Here is a 21728-nt window from a genome sequence, read left to right on the forward strand (position 1 = left end):
TTAGTCTCATGATGATAGGTGTAGTAGTACTTCACTTTACTGTATTTCTACAAAGTTAGTACTGAATGTTGGCAAATAATACGTTTTGAGTAAATGACATTTACACTTAAAAAATTACATCAGCAGTAGTGGTGATCAAACCAGCCATCCTGAAGTGTCAGAACTGGAAATAACTTCACAGCCTTAGCTGATCTTTTTTACTTTGTTGACATACTATTAATGTTAATATGATATAAAAGCATTGTCTTCCTTGCTGTGTTTTCTAAATTGCTGTTCATTCTATTTAAACCTTATGAATCTCATTTATATAATACCTACTTAACAGAACAAAATTATGTAATGTTTCACTGAAAATGTTTCATATAAATGTACTATGAGATCATTTTCTAAATAGCTTCTAAAATAAAAGGATAGGTCTTTTCAGTTACATAATTATTTCTCCACCATCATTTTTCTTTCGAATAGTTTTATTTAAATAGTTTATACATAGTGACTGTAGAGCCTCTTACAAACTGGAACTATGAAATGAGAAGTGAAAGTGTTTTATCGGTAACCTTTATAGAAAATAAATGGCAGCAGTAGGTCTAAACTAAAAGATGAGGTCTACTTGCCTTGCTTCTGTAGATTTGGGCAAGTGATTGACCAATAAAGCGGGACAGCGAGCAGCTACACTGCCACTCTCACAGCTCAAGTTAGCAGAACAAAAGCATTTTATAAACTGTAAAGACTGCTGATGATACACACGAAGCAGAGACATAAATTCTGTTCTTTAAATAATTTTAGTTTAGATTATCACAATCAATTCTCCTGTGAAACAGTAAGAGGCAGTATATGATTATGTTCTCAATTACGTGTATGGCTGAAATGTGCTACTTCACTGGTGAGTAAACTTGCATACTACATGCTTATTGATGGATATAATTAAGACAATTACTTAGAAATAGTACCATGCAAATCGTTAACAACAGTAGCTTTCTACTTCCACACTGCTTTTAAAATTTACTTTTCTGCATAGTGGTTTAATATAACAAAAAACTACTGTTTATTAGTACTCACCGTGATACAAACCTACACAGTGCTTTACACGCATCCTTTTATTTCTTTTTTATAATAGTTGTTTGAAAAGGTATTATTATTTCAGTTTTATAGATAGGGCCCTGAGGTTCAGATTCACAATTGTCAGGTAGTAAATGAAAAAGCTGAGTTTGAATATCGGATTGCAGGTATTTTGTCTCCAAAGCTTATGTTCTTACCAATTTCACAATCCTGCTCAGGTGATTAAGTTTAGCTCTGCATATGGTACACCCATATTCTAGGGAGTTCCTTAATGTCCACTATTTCTTCTCAAATAGTGTTTGGAAATAAATTATTTCCCATTTCCCATGCATGATTTGTGCTTGCGTATCTGAATAGTTGCATTCATGCCCTTTCCTCTTAGAGTCTTTTCCTCCTATCTTATTGATTTGCTACCTACCTCCCCTCCTTTAAAACATTGATTTCAATGGCTGCCTAGTACTCTATTATGTTAATGTTCCACAATTTAACTATTTTTGTTTTGGGGAAATTCTGTTATTTCCAGCCTTTTAATATTTTAACTAGTATTGCAGAGAATATCCTTGAGATATATGAATTTCTATGCAAATTTTTAGTTATTTCTTTAGGAAAAATTCCTGTAAGTGGAATTTTGGGGTACAAAGTACTTTTAAGGTTGAGCCAAATATTGTGCTCTGAAATGTAGTGTCAAATTACTCTATAAAAAATTTACATTCCTATCAGTAGCCTGTGGGAGTACCTGTGTCCTTGCATTTTTGCTTCAAAAGTATTGATTGTCAATTTCATAGGCAAAAAAGGTGGGGTAGATAATTGAACTTATATGTTGGGATTGTGTGTGTGTGTGTGTGTGTGTGTGTTGTAGTAGTAGTAACTGTGTGTGTGTGCAGATTTTTCTACTTAAAGGGTCCTTTACGTAATGATTTGGCTTTGTGACATATTTTTCAGTTTGCTCTTTTCCCTTTTTTTGATTGAAATATTGTTTTAAAAAGTATACCTACTAAATAACTTCTAAAAAGTCTATAATATGTGTAAAATGCTATCTTAAGTTTAGTGTATTAGGCATTATTTGTTGATGTTTTATTTTGATAGTTAAGGTTATAAGCGCTATTTCATCTCTCCTTCACCTTTCTTCATCCTCCCAGTATAATGTTATCACAATTTTGGATTAAATCCGTTTTCACTGTTTCATTATTCTTTAACTGTGAATATTGTTTACTGCTAAGTAATACCCTATGATTACATTTCCTTCCTGTTCTATGTTGTCATTGGTTTCTTTTCTACCTATTTTTCATCTTCATATTACTTATATCTGGGTTTAGCGTCTCTTACACTTATTGGAGACAGACTTTGTGTTTCTGTCTCTTGTTTTCCTTGTTTGGCATGATTTTCTGGAAAAGAAGGGTAGCTGCAGAATGCTATGTACTTTGCCATCGTGAAACCAGAAGTGACTTACCTGTCTTTAAGACCTGATTTAGATGCCACATCTCCCTGAAACCTTCCGTTTCTCTACCTGTACATGAGCTCTTACTTTCCTGAACTCTTGAGCATCACTTTTATGGCACGTACAATTTTGAGTAATACATTATGTTTGATTTTGCCTTTTTATAGAATATGTCTCCTGCTAGTAAGAAAGATAAGCTCTTTAAAGATAGATTTATTTGTCTTTGTAGCAACCAGAGCTTCCTAGTACCATGCATGTAGTATTTGAGAATTATCTACTAATTTAACAGCTGGGCACCACTTAAAATGATATGTTTTCATGATTTTGGTATAGTAGATGTATTTTATGTGAGTTCCAAGGGAAATACTGAAAAAAGGTGTACATTCATAGAAGAAGAGGAAAAAGCGAACATTCTTAATGATTTCTTTTCAGGATTTTGGAAGTAACAGTGATTTCTAGGGCATATTTCATGTTACAGTTTTTCACTGTTAAAGTCTTGTGCTAAAGGCTATATGCTTTTCTTCCTCATAGCTTCTCCTTAGTAATAGCAAAAAGAGGGAAAGGGAAAAGCCCATCACAGCTGGAGGAGAGGAGAGTGGTCGCCGAAGAATTCTGACTCATTAAAAGTGACTTCCAGCCAGTATTTTCAGAAGTTTTTGTAGATGTTTTTTTGCCTCATATAAGAAAGTAAAATATCCAGCAGGATTCAGCCTAACATTGAAATTTGACTTTGTGTTGCAGATCACCTCTCCATTATTACATTAAGCATATAATTTATGACTATCAACATTCAACATTTATATTCAGAGATAAATAAGTACACACTGAAGCCATGGGAAGGAAATGAAGAATGAATGTGTTTAGGAGTTGGGCTTAATTGGGTGTAGTTGGTATGGTAGAGAGATTTATTGAGGAATACTTCAATTTCCTACTTGTTGGATGGAGAGTAGTACTATAGTAGATGCAGAGAAGGGGGTGCCCAAGTTCTGGAAAATATGAATGAGAGGACATTCAGGTACAGGGCCTGGAAATGAAGATAAACAAGTAGACCGAAGCAGTGGGAATAGATTAAATCACCCAGAGGAAAAAGCTGATAGAGCAAAATCAGTACTGTGATAGGTAATCTCTGTTAGAAAATGTCACTTTAATCTCATAGCGTTACTGAAACTGTATCTTCTCCTGTCATTTGAGGTTTTATGATAAATGTTGTATAAAAAAATAAACATTTACAATAACGGTAATTTATGATTAAACTGGGTTGTTAAATTTTCAACTTTGTTTCAAACACTGGGCGTAAGTGATGAGCCTAACAGACATTTTAGACTGGGATATTAAAAAGCCTTTAAAGATAGCATTCACACTGGCATTGGGCATGCTGTTGGGCCTGTTACCACCAGTACTTATAGCGTGCAGGGCTCCTAAAACAGCAACATGGCATGCAGTCAGCTAGAGTCTTGATTTCACAACAATTTTGATTTACAGGTTGGGACAAGATTTTTTTTTTTATATATATATTTTTTTGTGAGGAAGATCAGCCCTGAGCTAACATCTGATGCCAACCTTCCTCTTTTTGCCGAGGAAGATTGGCCCAGGGCGAACATCCATGCCCATCTTCCTCTACTTTATATGCGACGCTGCCACAGCATGGCTTGACAAGCAGTGCGTCGGTACGCACCCGGGATCCGAACCTGCGAACCCGGGGCTGCTGAAGCTGAGCATGCGCACTTAACCGCTATGCCACTGGGCCAGCCCCGGGACAAGATTTTTGAGGTTAAGGTTTAAAAAAATAATAAATTGTTCCTTTGCCTTGATAAACAGCTATGGTCTCTCTATTTCAGGAGATGTTTGAACACCAGATCTCCCAAATCTTACAGGGATGTATTTTTATATTTCAAGTGTAGCCTTTTATTTAAAGAAATTTTTGGCAGTATATTTTGTCATAAATTTAAAGTTAGTACAAAAGTAAAAATACTATCATAACCCAATTCAAGGGTAATTAATGTAGAATTACTCTCTATTTTTAATTATTCTGTGCATCTTCCATATGTATGGATAAGTAGGAAATATTTTCACAAAATATTCTAAGTATTTCTCACAAAATCAGTGAAAAAGTATGTCAAATATATAACTTTAGTTTTTGTAGATTTGGAATACCAAGTCCAGTGGGCCCTTACTTAATTCTCTGTGTATTTGACTTTGTTCTGTGGCCTCCAAAATATTCTACCCTGGTTCTTTTCTTGTCTGTCTTATCATTCCTCTTTTGCCATCTTTGCCTGCACCTGTTTCTCAACCTTATACCTAAACGTTGTGATCTGTCCTCAAGTCCCTTTTCTCTTCGTTTGGTATACCTTCCATTATGAAATATAATTGTTATCCTAAGCTACAAACCCCAGTTATTTGCAACCTCTCCTCACTCAACATTTTCCTCTCCCTTACCTCCTATACCTAGTCAGACAGCAAGTCAGTTCGGTTCAGTGAACATTTGAGTCTGGCCACGTACCAAACTTTGTGATAGGCACAAATGCTGTGTTTAAATATCTCAAGTCAGGCCTTACTTCCTATTCTTACTATCGCTGCCTTTGGTCAGGCTCCAGTCATTTCTTTTCTGAACACTTCTGATCAGCAAACATTAATCGAGAGTCCACTCTGTGTCAAGTACTATGCTGAGCACTGGGGATACAAAAATGCTTAAGTTTACATAGTAAAAAGAGCAACAAACAAGTATAAGCCATATAGGTTACATAACACTTGACTTAGGAAATTTGATCTCATGCTAAATATTCCATAATGTGCATAATAATACATTAGAGCTGTGGACAGTTTTCCATTGCGTAAAGAAATAGTCTCATCTAGTGCAGGGTTGAAGACTGCAGAGCCAGCACAAGAGTGGCAGCAGTACCACATGGAGGAATACCTTTAAGCTTCTTTCTCGTACTGTTACTGTTATTTCTATCCGTATCATGTCAGCTTGTCTTGCTTCAGTGTTTGTGTTACTCTCTTCTCCCCACTGTTTTATAATCATTACTGGAAAGCTACCAAGAGTGCAAGAGGGGATTTTGTTTTCAATTTATGGGAAATGCTATCTGCACAGAATATTCCTTAACCGAATGGTTGTGTAAGGCATTTACGTAAGATGCATAAGGTACAGAAGTAGTATGAGAGGAGTCCATTGTGAGTAGGTCAGGGAAGACTTTAAAAAAGTGATCTAATTAAGCAGGGCTTTGTAGTTGGTGAGACAGAACGGGAGATTCTGGGGAGTAACACGTATGAAAGCACCAAAGTACGTGTTGGTAACTGTAAGGAATTTCTTCTCTCTGGAGTATAATGGACAAGGAAGGCTTTAGCTGGAGGAAATGAGGCCAGAGGAATAGTTAGGGGCTGTAGAAAGATCAAGAAGGATTTTGTTTGTTAGGCTAAAGAAAGTGGACTGTGCAGAGCTACTGAAAGCTTCTCTGATTCTTTGACTCAGAGAAGAGACATGGATTTATATTTTAGAAAGAAGCGCTAGCCTCGGCGAGATCTGCCCTGCATTCCATCCTCTCCATCACCAGAGTCAGCTTAGTAAAACACAAGACTGGTCATGTAAATCCCAGCTGGAAGCTTAAGATGACTCCCAGATACCAAAGTCCGATTTTGTACCATTTCTGTGAGGAAACTTGCTGTTTCCTCTGTCTTGAACATTTTTTCATCAGGCATCCACATGGCTCAGTCCGTCATTATATTCATGTCTTTGCTGAAACATCACATCAGAGAGACCTTCCCTGGCTATCAAAACCAGCACCCCCGTCACTCCTTGGTTCCTTATCTTGCTTTATTTTTCTTCTTGACACTTACCAGCCCCAAAAGGTATATGTTTGTTTATTGATTCATGTATTTATTTATGTATCCTCCCACCGGCATGTAAGCTTCCTGAGAACAGGAGCTTTAGTATGTTCTGTTCACGGCTAGGTGGTCAGTGCTTGGCACGGGGCAGGTGGTTAGTATTTGTTAAAAGAATGGGGCCCCATCCAGCTTCCCCCTTCTCTCTCTTGCACCCTGTGCTTCACTCTTCACACAGTTCACCGTTCCTCAGTCATGCTTCCTCCTGAAATCCTGTTCATCTTTCCAGACCCATCTCAGATACACCTTTTGTATAAAAATCTTTTTTCAAGCAGTTGCTTGCTGTACTTCACTCCCATGACACTTTTTGAATGTTTAGAAGGGTGTTTTCTTGGAGTGCCCAGGACAAGATAGGTGCAAATAAATATTTGTGTTAACAAGGGGCCAGCCCCGTGGCGCAAGCAATTAAGCGTGCGCGCTGCACTGCGGCGGCCCGGGGTTCGCCGGTTCGGATCCTAGGCGTGCACCGACGCACTGCTTGGCAAGCCATAACTGTGGCGGCATCCCATATAAAGTGGAGGAAGATGGACGTGGGTGTTAGCCCAGGGCCAGTCTTCCTCAGCAAAAAAAAAAAAAAAGAGGAGGATTGGCAGATGTTAGCTCAGGGCCGATCTTCCTCACAAAAAAAAAATATTTGTGTTAACAAGTGATTAATAGGTAAGGAATTATTTGATGAGGTAGACGCGCCTTATAGGTAAAAGTTGCAATTGTCGATTAATTGTAGAAATGGAGTCATTAGGTGTGACTTGAATTTGATTGTAAATGCAATATGATTAGGAGAAAATAGCTAGAGGAACAGTCACCAGTTTCTGTTAGGTATGCAGTTATACCAACAGTCTGGAGAAAGTATTTACTGACTTATTTTGTATATATGCTACTCAATCAATTTATTACTCTTACTTTTTGTAGAAATAATATGAACTATAATAGAAAAAATAGAAATAGACAAATTCTGAAGAAATTACTTGTTGGAGACAGTGTAAAAACATGTTAAAATTTCATATTTGCTTTTTATCATCTTTTTGCATAAAGTAGTACCTTTCCACATATAACATTGAAAACAAATTATCTAGAAATGTTTTGATTGAATCAAATTAATAGCACTATACTCAAGCCAATTTCTACTTTTTAAGATACTATAATTTAATTTGAATTGTCAAAAATGTCTTTGTCGTCTTCTCAGTAAAACTGGGGAAAAAATGTCTTTGTCATAAGAATACTCCAGATCATTCTTTATTTTTCTGGCAAATCGGAAGGTGCAGAGGCATGATCTAAAAATTTCTTTGGTTGGTTTTTGAATATCTTCTCTATTTATATTTCAGCATGGGTGTCTAATGATCTATAAATTCACTTTAAATAATGAGTTTCTGCTATGAAATCCTGGCTAAGGCCTTTGTGTGAAGTCCAGTTTCTCATTTCTGAACTCAAGTTCTATTCCCAACCATAAGTATCTTTTCTCCCGGATGAAAGTCATGCTAATTGTTGGAGTTGCGTTGAATTTTCTAATTCAGATACAAACTATGAAAGCTAATAATTAAGTAGAATTACTAACCAGTCATAAAAGCAAAATTTGCCCGTAGTCACAGTTAACCTCCAGTATTTGTCAGTCAACAAGTATAAATAACTGGTCATATTTTTCTTGTTTTAATATTGGAGGACCCCCTTGGGTGGTGGGAGGACCATCTGGAGGTACCAGGAGGGCTCTGAGAAGTTGTCATTGACAGGATGAAAGTCTTAAATATAGGAAGCTGGGGATGATGGAGATAAGCTTTTTATTTAGGATATAGCTCTTATTTATCTACAACATAAATGATGCCAAGATGCTTCTTGTGGAAGATAGCAAAGGAAGCATAATTTTCACATAATTGATTGCAGATTTCATTTTTTTCTTCCCCTAACAATGGCTGTGTTTGAGGGAAAAAAAATCCTGGTAGATTTTTAATTGGGAATCACTATACCAGAAATGTATGGAGTATATGAAGTATGAAGTATGTAAGATGTACTCAGCATTTTCCTATGATGGGTTCATAAGCTTTTAATAAAACATTATAAAGAATTTTACCCATTCCCTTGTTTTTCTTAATGAAGATATGAACAGAGCATTTTGAAGGGATTTATGTAAACTTGAAGTAGGTTTTAGAGGTTTGTTTTATTAGAGAAATATTTGAGGAGATGTTACAATGTAATAGAAATTTTTGCTTTATATATTTTAAATTATTTTATGGCATTTTGTTTGTTTTTCAGCGTCAAGCCAGTCCCAGCTGAAGGAATCAAATCAAATCCTTCTAAGCGGCATAGAGACCGACTTAATACAGAGTTGGACCGTTTGGCGAGCCTTCTGCCTTTCCCACAAGATGTTATTAATAAGCTGGACAAACTGTCCGTTCTTAGGCTCAGCGTCAGTTACCTAAGAGCCAAGAGCTTCTTTGATGGTAAGACAGAAGGGGTTAATTTTTCAATAATTGCTTACAAAATACTTAAGTTGAATATGGCTGTTTCTGCTTCTGTGTTGAAAACTGCAAAAATTAGCCATACGTGAAAAAGTTTTGTTTATTGATGTACAGTAAAACTTGAGTAGCAAAGCCAAATTTTTAATATTTCAAAAAATCAATTTTCCAAATTCATTCATCAAACAGCTGCTGCCGCTTAAATGATATGTGGTGTCATTCTCTGAAAGTCTTATATTTGGAAGTTACGCTCATATTAAGTACGTCAGTTTCCAGTTCCCCTTCTTCCAATTCAATTTTTTAAAGTCTCTCCTTTTTTTATGGAAGGAGTAAAACACATTAACTACTATGATGTTTTTTTACTGGGTTTCCTTCAATATGTTTTGATGTCATTTCATTTATCCTTCAAAATTATGTGTACTTCTCCTGCTTTAACTGTATGTTTACTCCAGGGAAATGTAATTAAAATTTTTTTTTTGCACTGGAAAGAGCATTTCATTAGAATTTCAGTAAAATTGGATTTCAGTCTCCATTGTACCACCAACAAACTATTTGACTTTAACCAAACCAGTTAGCATCCCTGTAGTACCTCAGTTTACTCAGCTATAAAGTTAGAGATTTGATCTAGGTGATATTTGTTACCTTTTAATCATACAGTATTTCATAGTCATAAAGTACTTTAGATGGAAGATTTTGTTTGAAAAGAATGTTTCAGTGTGTCTTCTCATGTACAATAACTCCTTGCTTTCTCGTTTTATCTGTTTATACATCAGAAATAGATTTTTTCAGGAAATGTTCAGTCTTTTAAACATATCATGTTATTTTACAAACAGCAGTAAAGGATGAATGATAAAACCTCAGTGCTTCTCAAATTTAATGTGCTTACAAATCACATTAGGGATCTTGTTAAGAGGAAGTAGGTTTAGGTGTGGTGAGATCTTGCATTTTTAACAAGCTCTCAGATGATGCTGGTACTGCTGCCCTAGACACATTTACAGATACCTGAATTTGTAATTTGTGTTTAGATTATTGCAAAACAGTTATTTCCCCTTAGGTTTATACTTAGATGGTTTGATGTGTTTAGTCTGAGCATCTTTTTATTTGTTTGCTTGCTCTATGTTCTTTATTTTGGATAAAAGCTATATAGTTTAACGGTTGTGCTCTGGGCAATATACACTGATTTAAGGATAATAATTTCAGGGAAGATTTCTGTTTAAAAGTTCATAGTAGACACTTAAATTTTCTCTGATCTATATAAAAAGTATTTGAATTTTCAATTTTCATCTATACCAGACCTTTCATCTTAGAGATGAGTTATGTGATACTTGGTGGTGGGGGGTATGTGTGATCAGCTGTATAGTCAGTTGTGATAGAGCTGGAGCTAGAACCTAAGTTTCCAGATTCCCTATATTGTTTTTCCTGACCATATGTCAATTACTTCCCTTTTCTGGGAACCAATTATGTACAGCAAAACCCTGAGGACTTGTCCCCAGATCTGTGGTTCTCAAAGCGTAGTCCCCAGAGAGGCAGCATTAGTGTTACCTGGGAACTTGTTAGAAATGCCAGATCTTGGACCCCACCGTAGACCTACGGAGTCATAAACTCTGGTCGTGGGGCTAGATGCATGTTGAAGTTTGGGAGCCCCTGTTGTACATTGTAACCTCGAGGCCACTCCCAGCTTCATGGAATGCTGTCCTGGTCCTCAGCGTTTATTCACATGCTGTACTCATTGCTTGATGCTGTGGTCAGGGGTCCCATGACAGGTAAGATGTGGTCTCTGCCCTTAGAGAGTTTACAGTCTAGAAGCCAGGGAGGCACTGTTCCTTGCCTCTGGTAAAGATGTATTGACGTGAGTCATTTTACCTTTTCATTTCCTGCTCCTCTATAACAGGAAATCAAGCTAGATAGGTTAAAAAGAGAAAAAAAAAATGTGTAGGTTGCTCCCTGTTTAGAAGTAATGGAGCAGAACTGAAGCTGCTTAGACAGTAGCGAGTGTGTCATTTAAGTACTAACGTAATTACTACTTTCTAGGCAGTGTGTGTATATGTATGTACATATGTGTGTATATATGCACACACATACATACACATATACACACATTAATATATGTATATTTAATGTATAAATTTATGTATATATATGTATTTTTCTTGATTAGACATGTGTGTCCTGTTCAATTCCTCAGGTAAAGGAGATTCCAAGGTCTACCTTATAAAGAATGTCATAGTTTAGCAGGGCTCATTTTGGAGATCTCACTAGTTGAAAAGTATTTTCTTAGCTCTTCATTAATGAGTTTGTTTATTTTTTATTCTGGTTCAGTGTATTTGACAGTAGGATCTTGTTACCCTATTTGCGTCATTCCTTCCTCAATTTTATTATCTTCAGTTTTAGGTCCTTTGCATTACTGGTTTTTAAACTTTAATGTGCATCAGAATAACCTAGAAAGCTTGTTAAAATGCACATTCTGGGGCATGCCCCTTTTGTGCTGATTCTGATCTTATGCTGGGTTCTCTGTAGAACCCAGGAATCTGTCTTTTCATTAGCATCCAAGATGAGTCTGAGGCAGTGATTTAACTTGGCCTTGATTATGCCCTGAATTATTTTAAAAAAAAAGTTTTCTTTGCCTTCAGTAAGACCAGTTCAAACGTACAACTTTTAGGAAGACTGTAAGTGTGTTTGCTTGGGTTTCAGTGGAGTGTGTACCCTAAGCAGTTTCTTAGGTTGTTCAGTACAGGAACAGAGTTAGATGGAAGGTGAGGGAAATCAGTAAAAAAGTTCCCAAGTCTTCTCGAGACCACCAGTGGTCTAGGAGACAATGTAATGGTCTAGGAGACAATGTAATATGTTGAGAAGACACAGAGAATAAATTTTTCAAGGTAATCCTTATGACTTGAACAAATACTAAATGCAAATGAGGAGACCTGGAGCATGCCGACAGTGGTTAGGATTTTGTGTGCAGTTAAAGCCACTCTGCCACTGTTAGGGAAACAGTATAGTGAAGTGAAGGGAAGCTCTAAGTGAATAACAGGATGCAAACAGGGGGTGTGTGAATTCCTGCGGAAAGAACAATATAAACGAATAATCATACAATCATGTTAGAAAGGAAACTCAAATTTTACTGTAACAATAGATATTTTTCCAAGAAAATACATCTATTTATTGCAAGTTTAAATAATCCAGCTTGGATGGATGTTCTTAAACTTTGGAGCCATGACTATATGCTGTGACTGTCTGAAAAGTAACACTTAAGTACAACATTGATATTTATCCATTTCTAATTAATCAAAACATTCTAAAATATAACTTTGAAGTATTTGAACGAGACTTAATAATTTTTCAGTTATGGTTAAGTTAGAAGCAGCTTCTTTGACACTATTAAATTGAAATTACTTTATAATAAATTTTGTAATTCAAGATTGTACTTCCTTCTAAACATTGCAGGTGCTGAATTCACAAAGAAAAAGAGGGAAAAAAAGGTTTCTGTCCTCTGATAGCTCAACGTCTAATGTCTCAAACTGACAAATACAGTGTGCAAATATTAAATGCACATATTAAATATTTATAATGCAACATTTAGGGAGCATTTTCAAGAGAAGTAAAAAGATTAGAAAATTTGTTAGTTATTAATTTTGGTTTCAACTGAAGAAATAATTGAGGGAATCTGAATGTTTAATCTTTGAAAACTCTTGAATTGTAGAATGTTCTAGACAATAAAACTCAGAGAATTGTTTTTAATTTGTACTCTATGCTACAGATGAAGTAATCGTTATAAACATTTTCATTTTCATAACATAATCCTCTATTTCTTTTGGTGCACTTAAACATGCCGTATCTTGTCTATTTCTCTCACTAGAATGGAAGCTCCTTGAGAATATTGTGTTTACTGCTACACCTTAAACGCTTATAATAATGCCTGCCCCATAATAGGCATTCAATAAATATTTACTAACTTAATTTCACTAACTTATATCTGAAAAACAATGTAAAATTCATGTTGAAATTCTAGATTATGTGTTTTGAAATATGTTTCTAGGGCTTGGTGTAAGGTGTTAATATTTTGCTGTTTCTTTCTGTTAAGAGCCAACTACAATTATTGGTTCTATCAATTATTTTATTCTCTATGTATCAATATATAGATGCAAGAAGTATTTGTTTTATGGAGGTATAGCAGTAAGAAATTTTTTACATTATCTCTAATTGGTTGGCTGAAACAGTGAGTCGTGTAGAAGTATTTAAGGATTCAAATGTCAAAGCCGTATACACCTTTTTTGAACTGACTGCTGTCAGCTGTACCCTTTGTCCCTGCTTTCAGTACTGTCCTTTCTGTTCTTCAGCCACTCTTTGCTCTTTGCCTTCGCTTTACGTTTATTATCTGTTCCTGGGCCACTGGTCACTTTCTTCTTTGCTGGATGTTCCTTTTGTTATTTCCCAGCAGTCTGGCAGTCTTGGTACATTTTTTATTTTTGTCAGTGTAGATGGGATGTACAAATAGGACTCTGGATTTAAAAAAAAATCACTCCTTTTGTAAATTTTATTGATTAAAAATTTCAAAATAAGGTGATACTTTATTTTAAATTTCTGCACAATGGACACATTTAGACATATTTTAGGATTAATAACAATATATTAATAATACTAGATTAATTAAAATAGTAGAAGCTGTTTAAGTTCTATTTCATTTCCTCAGTAACATTGCTTTTCTGTGTTACCTTCTGTTCTTCCCTGCTTACTTTTATTTTTTAAAGATTTCTCTAAATTGTGTATCTTTGAAGTATTTCTTTAAAGTCTTTTCTGTTTTTAGAAAATAAATAACAGAAATCCAGAATTGCTATTTTCTGATGTTGGCAATTAAATGTGGTAAAGTGCAGTTTTTGCCTTTCAAGAAAGATTAAATCAAACTCGAGGGGAGCCTGAGGGCAGCTAAACAATCCGGTGGGGCTGTGACAGGACAAGTCAGTGTGGACCACGTCCCAGAGACGCAGGCTGAAAGCCTAAAAGCTTTAACGTTACCTTCAAACTTGATCACCGAATTCCAGAATGTAAGATTAAACTATCCTCTTATAATTAAAAAAAAAATTAAAGACCCAAGATATCACGTTGCCTCTGAGATGGAAAATATTTAATAAGTTTAAATAACTTAATGATTAGGATCAATAATAGTTTATTAAAGGGAGACTAGGATTTGGGTGGTTACAACCCAACCTTTGAAATTGGTTGATGTTAAGGAAAAAGATTGTTTCCTCCTATGTTGTGTCACTTAGTGCCAGGATCAAACAGTGGACATTGGGCTTGTTGACCAATCTGAATCAGTATGGTAATGTTTTATTAGTAAGAGTAATTTCAGCATATAAAAAAACTTGAATTAGATTTCATTATCACTTTTTAAAATACTCATCATCATGTAAGTGTTGGATTTAAATTATTCTACTTCTTGACAACAATCCCCAAAATTAAAAATTTGGGAATGACTAATTCGTGTCCTCTGTTGAGACATAAATGTCTAATGAGGCATAAAAGGCAGAAAAGTTTTCTTTCTATGAGACAATAGTGGGGGGGGGGTCAGTGGCATGTACTAGTAATTCAATAAAATATTCATAGTACAAATTGCACATTAAAATATAATCATTAACTGAAATCTTTTATATCCTCCATTATATCTGAGTCATAGGTTATTCTTTATGACATTTTTATAATTGAGATTTATAAATTTAATTTGTGGAAAGGAAAACTTGGAAACAAGAAAAAGATGATTTTGTCTAGGTTCCATTAAGCCTGACAGAAGTGAGTTTGGGGATCTGAATTTCTAATTCCGAAGTCCTCGTTTGCAATTGTCATAGGGAATAGTTTTCTGGTTATTTTAAAAACTAGGTAATGTAGGGGAAAATCTGAGTATTGAGTCATTATACATGCTTAAAATAATCACCATTTTATAAAGTGTAGTAGTATTTACGTGTTGGAATATTTTAAATTCACGAAGTCTGAAAAATGCTATGAGAGAGGATGACAACAGTTAACTTGCATTATGTGATGATCAACATTTATTCCACCTCATTGTTTACCATGAATCTTTGTTGACTTTATTTTAAATTAAAAAGTATATGTGCTCTTTTCTTGGTCATCCTTTTGTAGATACTTTAACAGTTCATTTCCAGTTCATTAGGTTTTAAAAAGAGAGTTACTGTGTTTATTCATCTTCAGCTTGTGTGTTCCTCTGGATTTCAACCCTGTTTTAGTATCTGTGTAACCAGAACATTATCTTGAAAAACAAATACATATGCCAAGAATGAGCTTGAATAAGCAGTAAAAATGAATTAAATAAAAAGCCCTTTTAAGGGTTGATGTTTTATAAAGTTGAATGGGTTCATATGTGTGCTTTTCCATTCATGAGATTTGTATACTAATTTCATTTGCTTTGATGTGATTTTTAAATTACTGTATGCCAAGTAATTTCCAGGATTTTCACTATCACAATATCACAGCAAATGTGATTTCTTAATTCTAGAAATGTCCAAAGTAGGTTTGTTTGCCTAAAAGATCAGCACATTTGAAACCATCAAATATGTAATGTTGAGTTTCATTTACCTGGTATTATCCATCTTAGATTGTAATTTAACTATAAATTTTTTTTTCTAGAATTCACATTCTAAAACATGAAACTTGATAACATACATGATGCTTTGCATAACTAAAACTATAAAATTTAGAGATTCTTTTCAGTTTTAATTTATGGATTTTATATAGTCAAATCCATACACATTGAAACATGGATGAATAAAAAGGATAGTAGAATATTCTTATTGAGTCAGATTGAAGTGATATTCAAATCCTGGCTCTTACATTTAATAATATGACCTCTTTGAATCAGAAATTTAATCTCTCTTTTCTTCAGATATTCTAACTTATAGTATAAGATTCATTAGATTCTATGAATAAATTTAATACTCTATGATGTTTTATATAGCACACATTCATCTCTGAGTGTTTTTGTTTGCTTTGACAGGTATTTTTAAAAAGTGACTAATAAATATTGAAGATTAAAACTGAACCTAGGGGCCAGCCCGGGGGCGTAGCCGTTAAGTTTGCGCCTTCTGCTTCGGCGGCCCTGGGTTCGCATCGTGGGCGCTGACCTACTCGCCACTCATCAAGCCATGCTGAGGCAGCGTCCCATAGAGAAGAGCTATAACTCTACAACTATGATACACAACTATGTACTGGGACTTTGGGGAGAAAAAAGAAAAAAGAGGAAGATTGGCAACAGATGTTAGTGCAGGGCCAATCTTCCTCAAAATACAAACTGAACCTAAACTCATTGCATCCTTTATTATATTATTTGCTTCTTTCCTGTCACTTTTAAATTTACTGCTTTAATGCGTTTTCTCTTTGATCATTACCTAGTGTTATATGACTCTGAGATGCTTAATTGCTTAGCCATGAACAGGTCCAGTTGGTCATAAGTTTATGCCTTTATCTTTCTTTTTCTAAGGAAGATTAACACTGGGGTAATACAGTCATGTACCACATAACGATGTTTTGGTCAACAATGGACTGCATATATGACGGTGGTCCCATAAGATTAGTACCATATAGCTTAGGTGTGTGGTAGGCTATACAATCTAGGTTTGTGTAAGTACACTCTATGATGTTTGCACAATGACAAAATCGCCAAATGATGCACTTCTCAGAACACGTCTCCATTGTTAAGTGACGCATGACTATGTTAAAGCCAGCCAACTTTCAGCAATTTTTCCTTTTTTTTTCCTGAAATACAGAATTTAAATGTGTATAGTTGAATTGTTTGATATTTTGTGAGGCTTTGTGATCTGGTTAATGGAAATATACAACGTCTTCATGTTATAGTGTTTTAGAAACTATATTAACATATAAAATTAATCACTTTAAGGTCTGTAATAAAACATAGTTACATTACCACTAATCATGTTTTTTTTTTTTTTTTGTGAGGAAGATCAGCCCTGAGCTAACATCCGTGCTAATCCTCCTCTTTTTGCTGAGGAAGACCAGCTCTGAGCTAACATCTATTGCTGCCAATTCTCCTCCTTTTTTTTTTTTTTCCCCAAAGCCCCTGTAGATAGTTGTATGTCATAGTTACACATCCTTCTAGTTGCTGTATGTGGGACGCCGCCTCAGCATGGCTGGAGAAGTGGTGCATCGGTGCACGTCTGGGATCCAAACCTGGGCTGCCAGTAGCGGAGCGTGCGCACTTAACCACTAAGCCACCGGGCCGGCCCCATAATCATTTTTATTTAGTAATCATATTTATGTGTTATTTTAAATCCTGTTCTTATGGCCTTTTGACTTTTTGATCAGCTATTTTTAATCAGTAGCTCAAATTTCATTTATTTGTTCATAGCTGGAGATTTAGATTTTGGAGTCATTATAATGTAGTTGGAATAATATTTTAAACCATGAAACTGAATAAAATATTCTAGGGGAGAGCATATAGAATAAGAGAAAAAATACCAAAGGTGGAATGTTTTAAGGATGGGCTGAGGTGGAGGAAAAGCTGTGTGTGTGTGTGTGTGTGTGTGTGGAATATGAAACTGTGCCTAGGTAATAATGAGTTTGCTTAAAGATACCTTCATTTGGTGTTTCAAGTTCTTAAATTAGAGAATCAAAGAGAAAAATTGCACATGAAAGTGTAAACTAAAATGAAGTTGAAGTCCATATGGAAAAATAATAATAGTTAGATGAGGTAATTTCTGGTCCTTGGTTGTCCATAGAAGCCATAAAGGCATTCAGGTGTCAGCAGTGGGAGTCTGAGGAGGGAGACAAGCAGTCAAATTGGATCAACTTAATGAACCTAAAATTGTCTGTATTGAATATTCTGGTTTCTTTAGCTTTGAATTTGCCCACATGATGTGGGGGTGACTTTTCAGGTTAGTGTTACAGAATATTCTATTGTCAACTGGATTCTTAATAGTGTCTAGTTTTGACCGTCTAATCTCTACGTTATGGAAGCAGCATTCCCTCTCTTGGGGATGGTGGAGGGAGAGTGTGTCATGTAATGGAAGCCCCAGCGGGCAGGGGAAGTGGGGCTGGGTCAGTTAACTAATCTTGTGGCTTTAGATAAGACCTTTAACCTCACCGTCCTCAGAGTCTTCATCTTCTCAGCATGGATGACAAGAATGCTTGCCTGCCTGGCGTTTTGAATTTGTGGTGGATTTATCCTAAAAATAAGAGATTTGTGAAGTGAATTTTATAATCAAAATTATTGTAGAAATTCTAATTGTTTCTTGCAGAACACTAATATTTTACTTGTTTCACTGGAGAACTTTTGTTGTTGTTGAATATGCATAGGTCTCTTGAGGGACCTGGTATTAATATCATCTGAGAATCCTTTTGTTGAATTAATTTTGTATTTCAATTTAGAGATGGAGATTTGCTAATAAACTCTCTTTAGCCTTTTGGTATAACATGTAATAAGTTCCCCATATTGTTTTCTTTTTCAGAAGTGGCATACACTCAAATGTAGACGCTTTTGTTCAGGGAAAAGTGACATAGCTTGTTTTGGTGAGGATATAAACTGTGGACAGTGTGCTACTTTCTTTATTTGTATACATCTAGAATTTTTCATTATTGCCCTGAGTTTAAATCTCACATTATGTGCCTCTGTTTTCATTTTTATAAAATTGGGATTAGAGTTATTTGCTGAAGAGGTTCACATTAATGAATGTACTCTTTAAGCAGAGGAGTGGTAGTTTTAGAAAATATGAGGGAATGAGATCCAGAACATTTGTAAGTTATTTCCTAAATCCTCATTTTGTAAGTAACTAGTTCTCAAAATGTGGCACCTGGTCCTCAGCATCACTTGGGAACTTGTTAGCAATGCAAACTAGACCTGCTGAATCAGAAATTTTAGAGGGTGGGATCCAGCAATGTGTTTTTAGTAGGCTTCCAGGTAATTCTCATGTCTATGAAAGTTTGAGAATCACTGCTCTAATTGATTAAATGCTGCTACTTAGAATGCAGTTTGAATTCCACTCTTGTATATGTGGAAAGCTAAATGCAACTCATTCCCCACAGAAAAAGTAAATTAACTGCTCTTGTTGGTTCCGTTAATTCAGATACCTAACATTTAATTATAGTAGAATTGCATATAACTAAATGTAGAACTGGAAAGATGTTAAGTAACATCTTTGGAAGTCAGTTTCCACACAGTTGAGAGTAGGAATAGGTCTAACTTGTAAGTACTTTTTCAGCTTTAAAAGGATGTTTTTTAAAAGATTTGCGAAAAAGGCAATAACCACCAGTTATGCAACCTACATTCATTCATAAAGATATAAACTAACACTTGCATTTCAAAAAACTGAATTTACTTTTATTCTGCCTTGGTGATTAGACCTTTCTAGGCAAAAAAAAAAATATCATCAGAAGGTACTAAACTGTGAAGACTTAATCTTTGTCTCCTAGAAACTTAGAATATAACATAGTTTTCTTAATTTCTGTTTCTTCTTTCTTTCCCTCAAAAGAACATTTCATTTACAAAAAAAAACTTCATGTATGAAGTGAAATATGTTTTACCCCAAAGTGTGTAGAAGAAACTCTATTTAGGTACACTTAATATATTATTTGGAAATTATTTGGAAATACTCATCCATACCAGACTAAACTAAACTGGGGATGTTTTCATTATATTTAAGAAATACTGCATTACTTAACCCTTTCTAATTTATAAAAGTTTATGCAGTTGGTTGAATTTTATAATAAGTGATAGCTTTTTTCTCTTATGCTTATATCATTGTGGGAATGGAATTTAAATTTTCCTGCCAGAAGTAATAAAATAGATGATAAATATTATTATAAAATAAATTGAATTTATATCAACAGAGATTAAAAATGCTTGTGTGCTTTTCCCTGGCAAGACATTTATCATGTCATCTTTCTATTTAAGTGCAAACTACAGTAACAAAACACAAAATATAGTTTACCACATGCCAATATTTCTTCCTTATGAATTTCTCTCTTGAACAATTCAGAGCATGTTTTGAAGAGGAAATATTTGGCTTGTAGGAGGAAATGAAAATCTGAGCTTAGATGTATAAGGAAGGAAGGTGCCATATTAGGAAACATGGATATGGTTAAATGCATGTGGGAATAAGACTTGAATCCTTAGGTAATATGACAATTTGATAATGCTGTGGTAGATCTACGCTCTGAACTCCATCATCAATTAGATTAAATTCTTGTGTAATTGCTTCATTGATCTCTCAGTGAGGAAATAGTGAGATATTTTGACGGTTTATTATCTTAATATTCCACTGACTGCTCAAAGTCAGATCCTTAACACTTTGGAAGGTGTGGTGATCCTGCAGATGGGGAGGATTTTAACAGGTCAGTTCAGTATAGCAAATGCTTCCCAAGTAGCAGAATTGGCTCGTGACTTATTTTCAGATATTACGTTTTGTTTCTATGAACTGTCGTGTCTTTAATTCCAGTGGTATAATATTTAAAGTGTCCTATACATCTGATTATGCATATAATTTTTATAACAATTTACAATTTTGAAGTACTTCCAAATCTGTGTTGTGTAGTCATCATAGCAGTGCTATTAGGTACTCATTAGTGCTCCCTGTTCAGAGATGAGAAAACACTCATCTGGTGTGCACTTTTAGTGTCAGCTTTCCATAGTGGTTTGAGGGTGTGTAAACTCGGCACAGAGCCCATTGTCTCTGTTGTTGACTGTCAGTTATGGATGCCAAGCGTTACCCAGGTACTCTGCATGTTGTTTTAGCCAGCACTAGAATTTGTCTCCAGAGGTATCATGGTCCTCATTTAAAGATGAGGAAACCAAAGGTCAAAGGTGTTTAGCATAGGGGGAAAGTCGGGTAGGTGGTTAATAATAGCTCACACACTTGGGGTCAGGCTACCTGGGTTTTTATCTAGGCTCTACCACTTAAAGCTCTATGACATTGGGAAAGTTTCCTAACCTCCCTAAGTCTCAGTTTCGTAATATTTAGAAAGGACAATAAGGCTGGTCTCGTAGGACCGTTAGGAAGATTAAATGAGATATAATACATGGAAACTGCTTGGCATACACTGTGTGCTCAGTAAGTATCACGTGTTATTACTAAGGAAATTATTTAAGGCCACTCAGATGGTAGGAAGTAGCACTGGTGACAGTATGCTGCGCCATCTTCTTACTGTTCTGTTGCTTTCTAATCAAGGCAAGAAATGTACATGTGAAAGTGAGTAGTATGAATTAATATAGTTCTAGTAATTTTAAGAAGGGAGAGGTGGTCAGTATGAGGTCAAGAAACAGGACAAACTTCGTGGAAGGGCAAAAATTACATAGTTTGAGTTGAGAGGCTGACCCAAGGACATAAAATAAGTTTTCTGAAAAGTCATATTAGGATTCTTTTTAGATGAGACTGGGAAGAGAGTTCTCCCTTCCTAGCCTCATCTTTGCACAATATTTACTTAAATCCTTTGCTGATTATTAACTTTAAACATGAGAGCAACAAAAATATTTGTTTATTTTTGGTAGAACCCTCCAGTGATCCTCCCCCAAAATGCAGTTGTCACTTTTCCTACTTGAGCAGTAGTTATATTATTAAATATGTCCTTCCAACATTTAGAATTGTAATCATTGTTGTTTAGAAAGAGTTCTTTTTATTTTTTCTCTCTTTCAAGTTCCTGTAATACTTTAATTAAGTCCCATTCTGGTAAGTAATATTTTTGACATTCTTTTCTAGTTCTTTATTTCCACAGTTTATATTCCCAACTTAAAGGCAGAGTCTGTCTAATGTCTAATTACCTTGGCTAATATCCCCCGTACAAGAGCAGAAACAAATTGTGAATTACTCTGAGATGAATGGTCTCTTTCATTTCTTATTCAGCTTCTCAGTGGTCCAGTAACTCTAGTTGGAACTGACGTCAATCCCACTGATAAA

At 35.2% G+C, this 21728-nt stretch overlaps 1 protein-coding gene across 1 annotated transcript in view; it reads left to right on the plus strand.

Annotated features, from left to right (window-relative positions):
* The window catches only part of AHR (aryl hydrocarbon receptor), a 46313-nt gene that overhangs the window by 3463 nt on the left and 21122 nt on the right, over nt 1-21728 (plus strand). The window contains exon 2 of the mRNA XM_004418953.3: nt 8618-8805. Coding sequence (XP_004419010.2) covers nt 8618-8805 — 188 coding nt within the window. The remainder of the gene's footprint in view (nt 1-8617; nt 8806-21728) is intronic.

The sequence above is a fragment of the Ceratotherium simum genome, chromosome 1 (genome assembly GCF_057802395.1).
Source record: "Ceratotherium simum simum isolate JZ-2026a chromosome 1, ASM5780239v1, whole genome shotgun sequence".
NCBI classification, from domain to species: domain Eukaryota; kingdom Metazoa; phylum Chordata; class Mammalia; order Perissodactyla; family Rhinocerotidae; genus Ceratotherium; species Ceratotherium simum.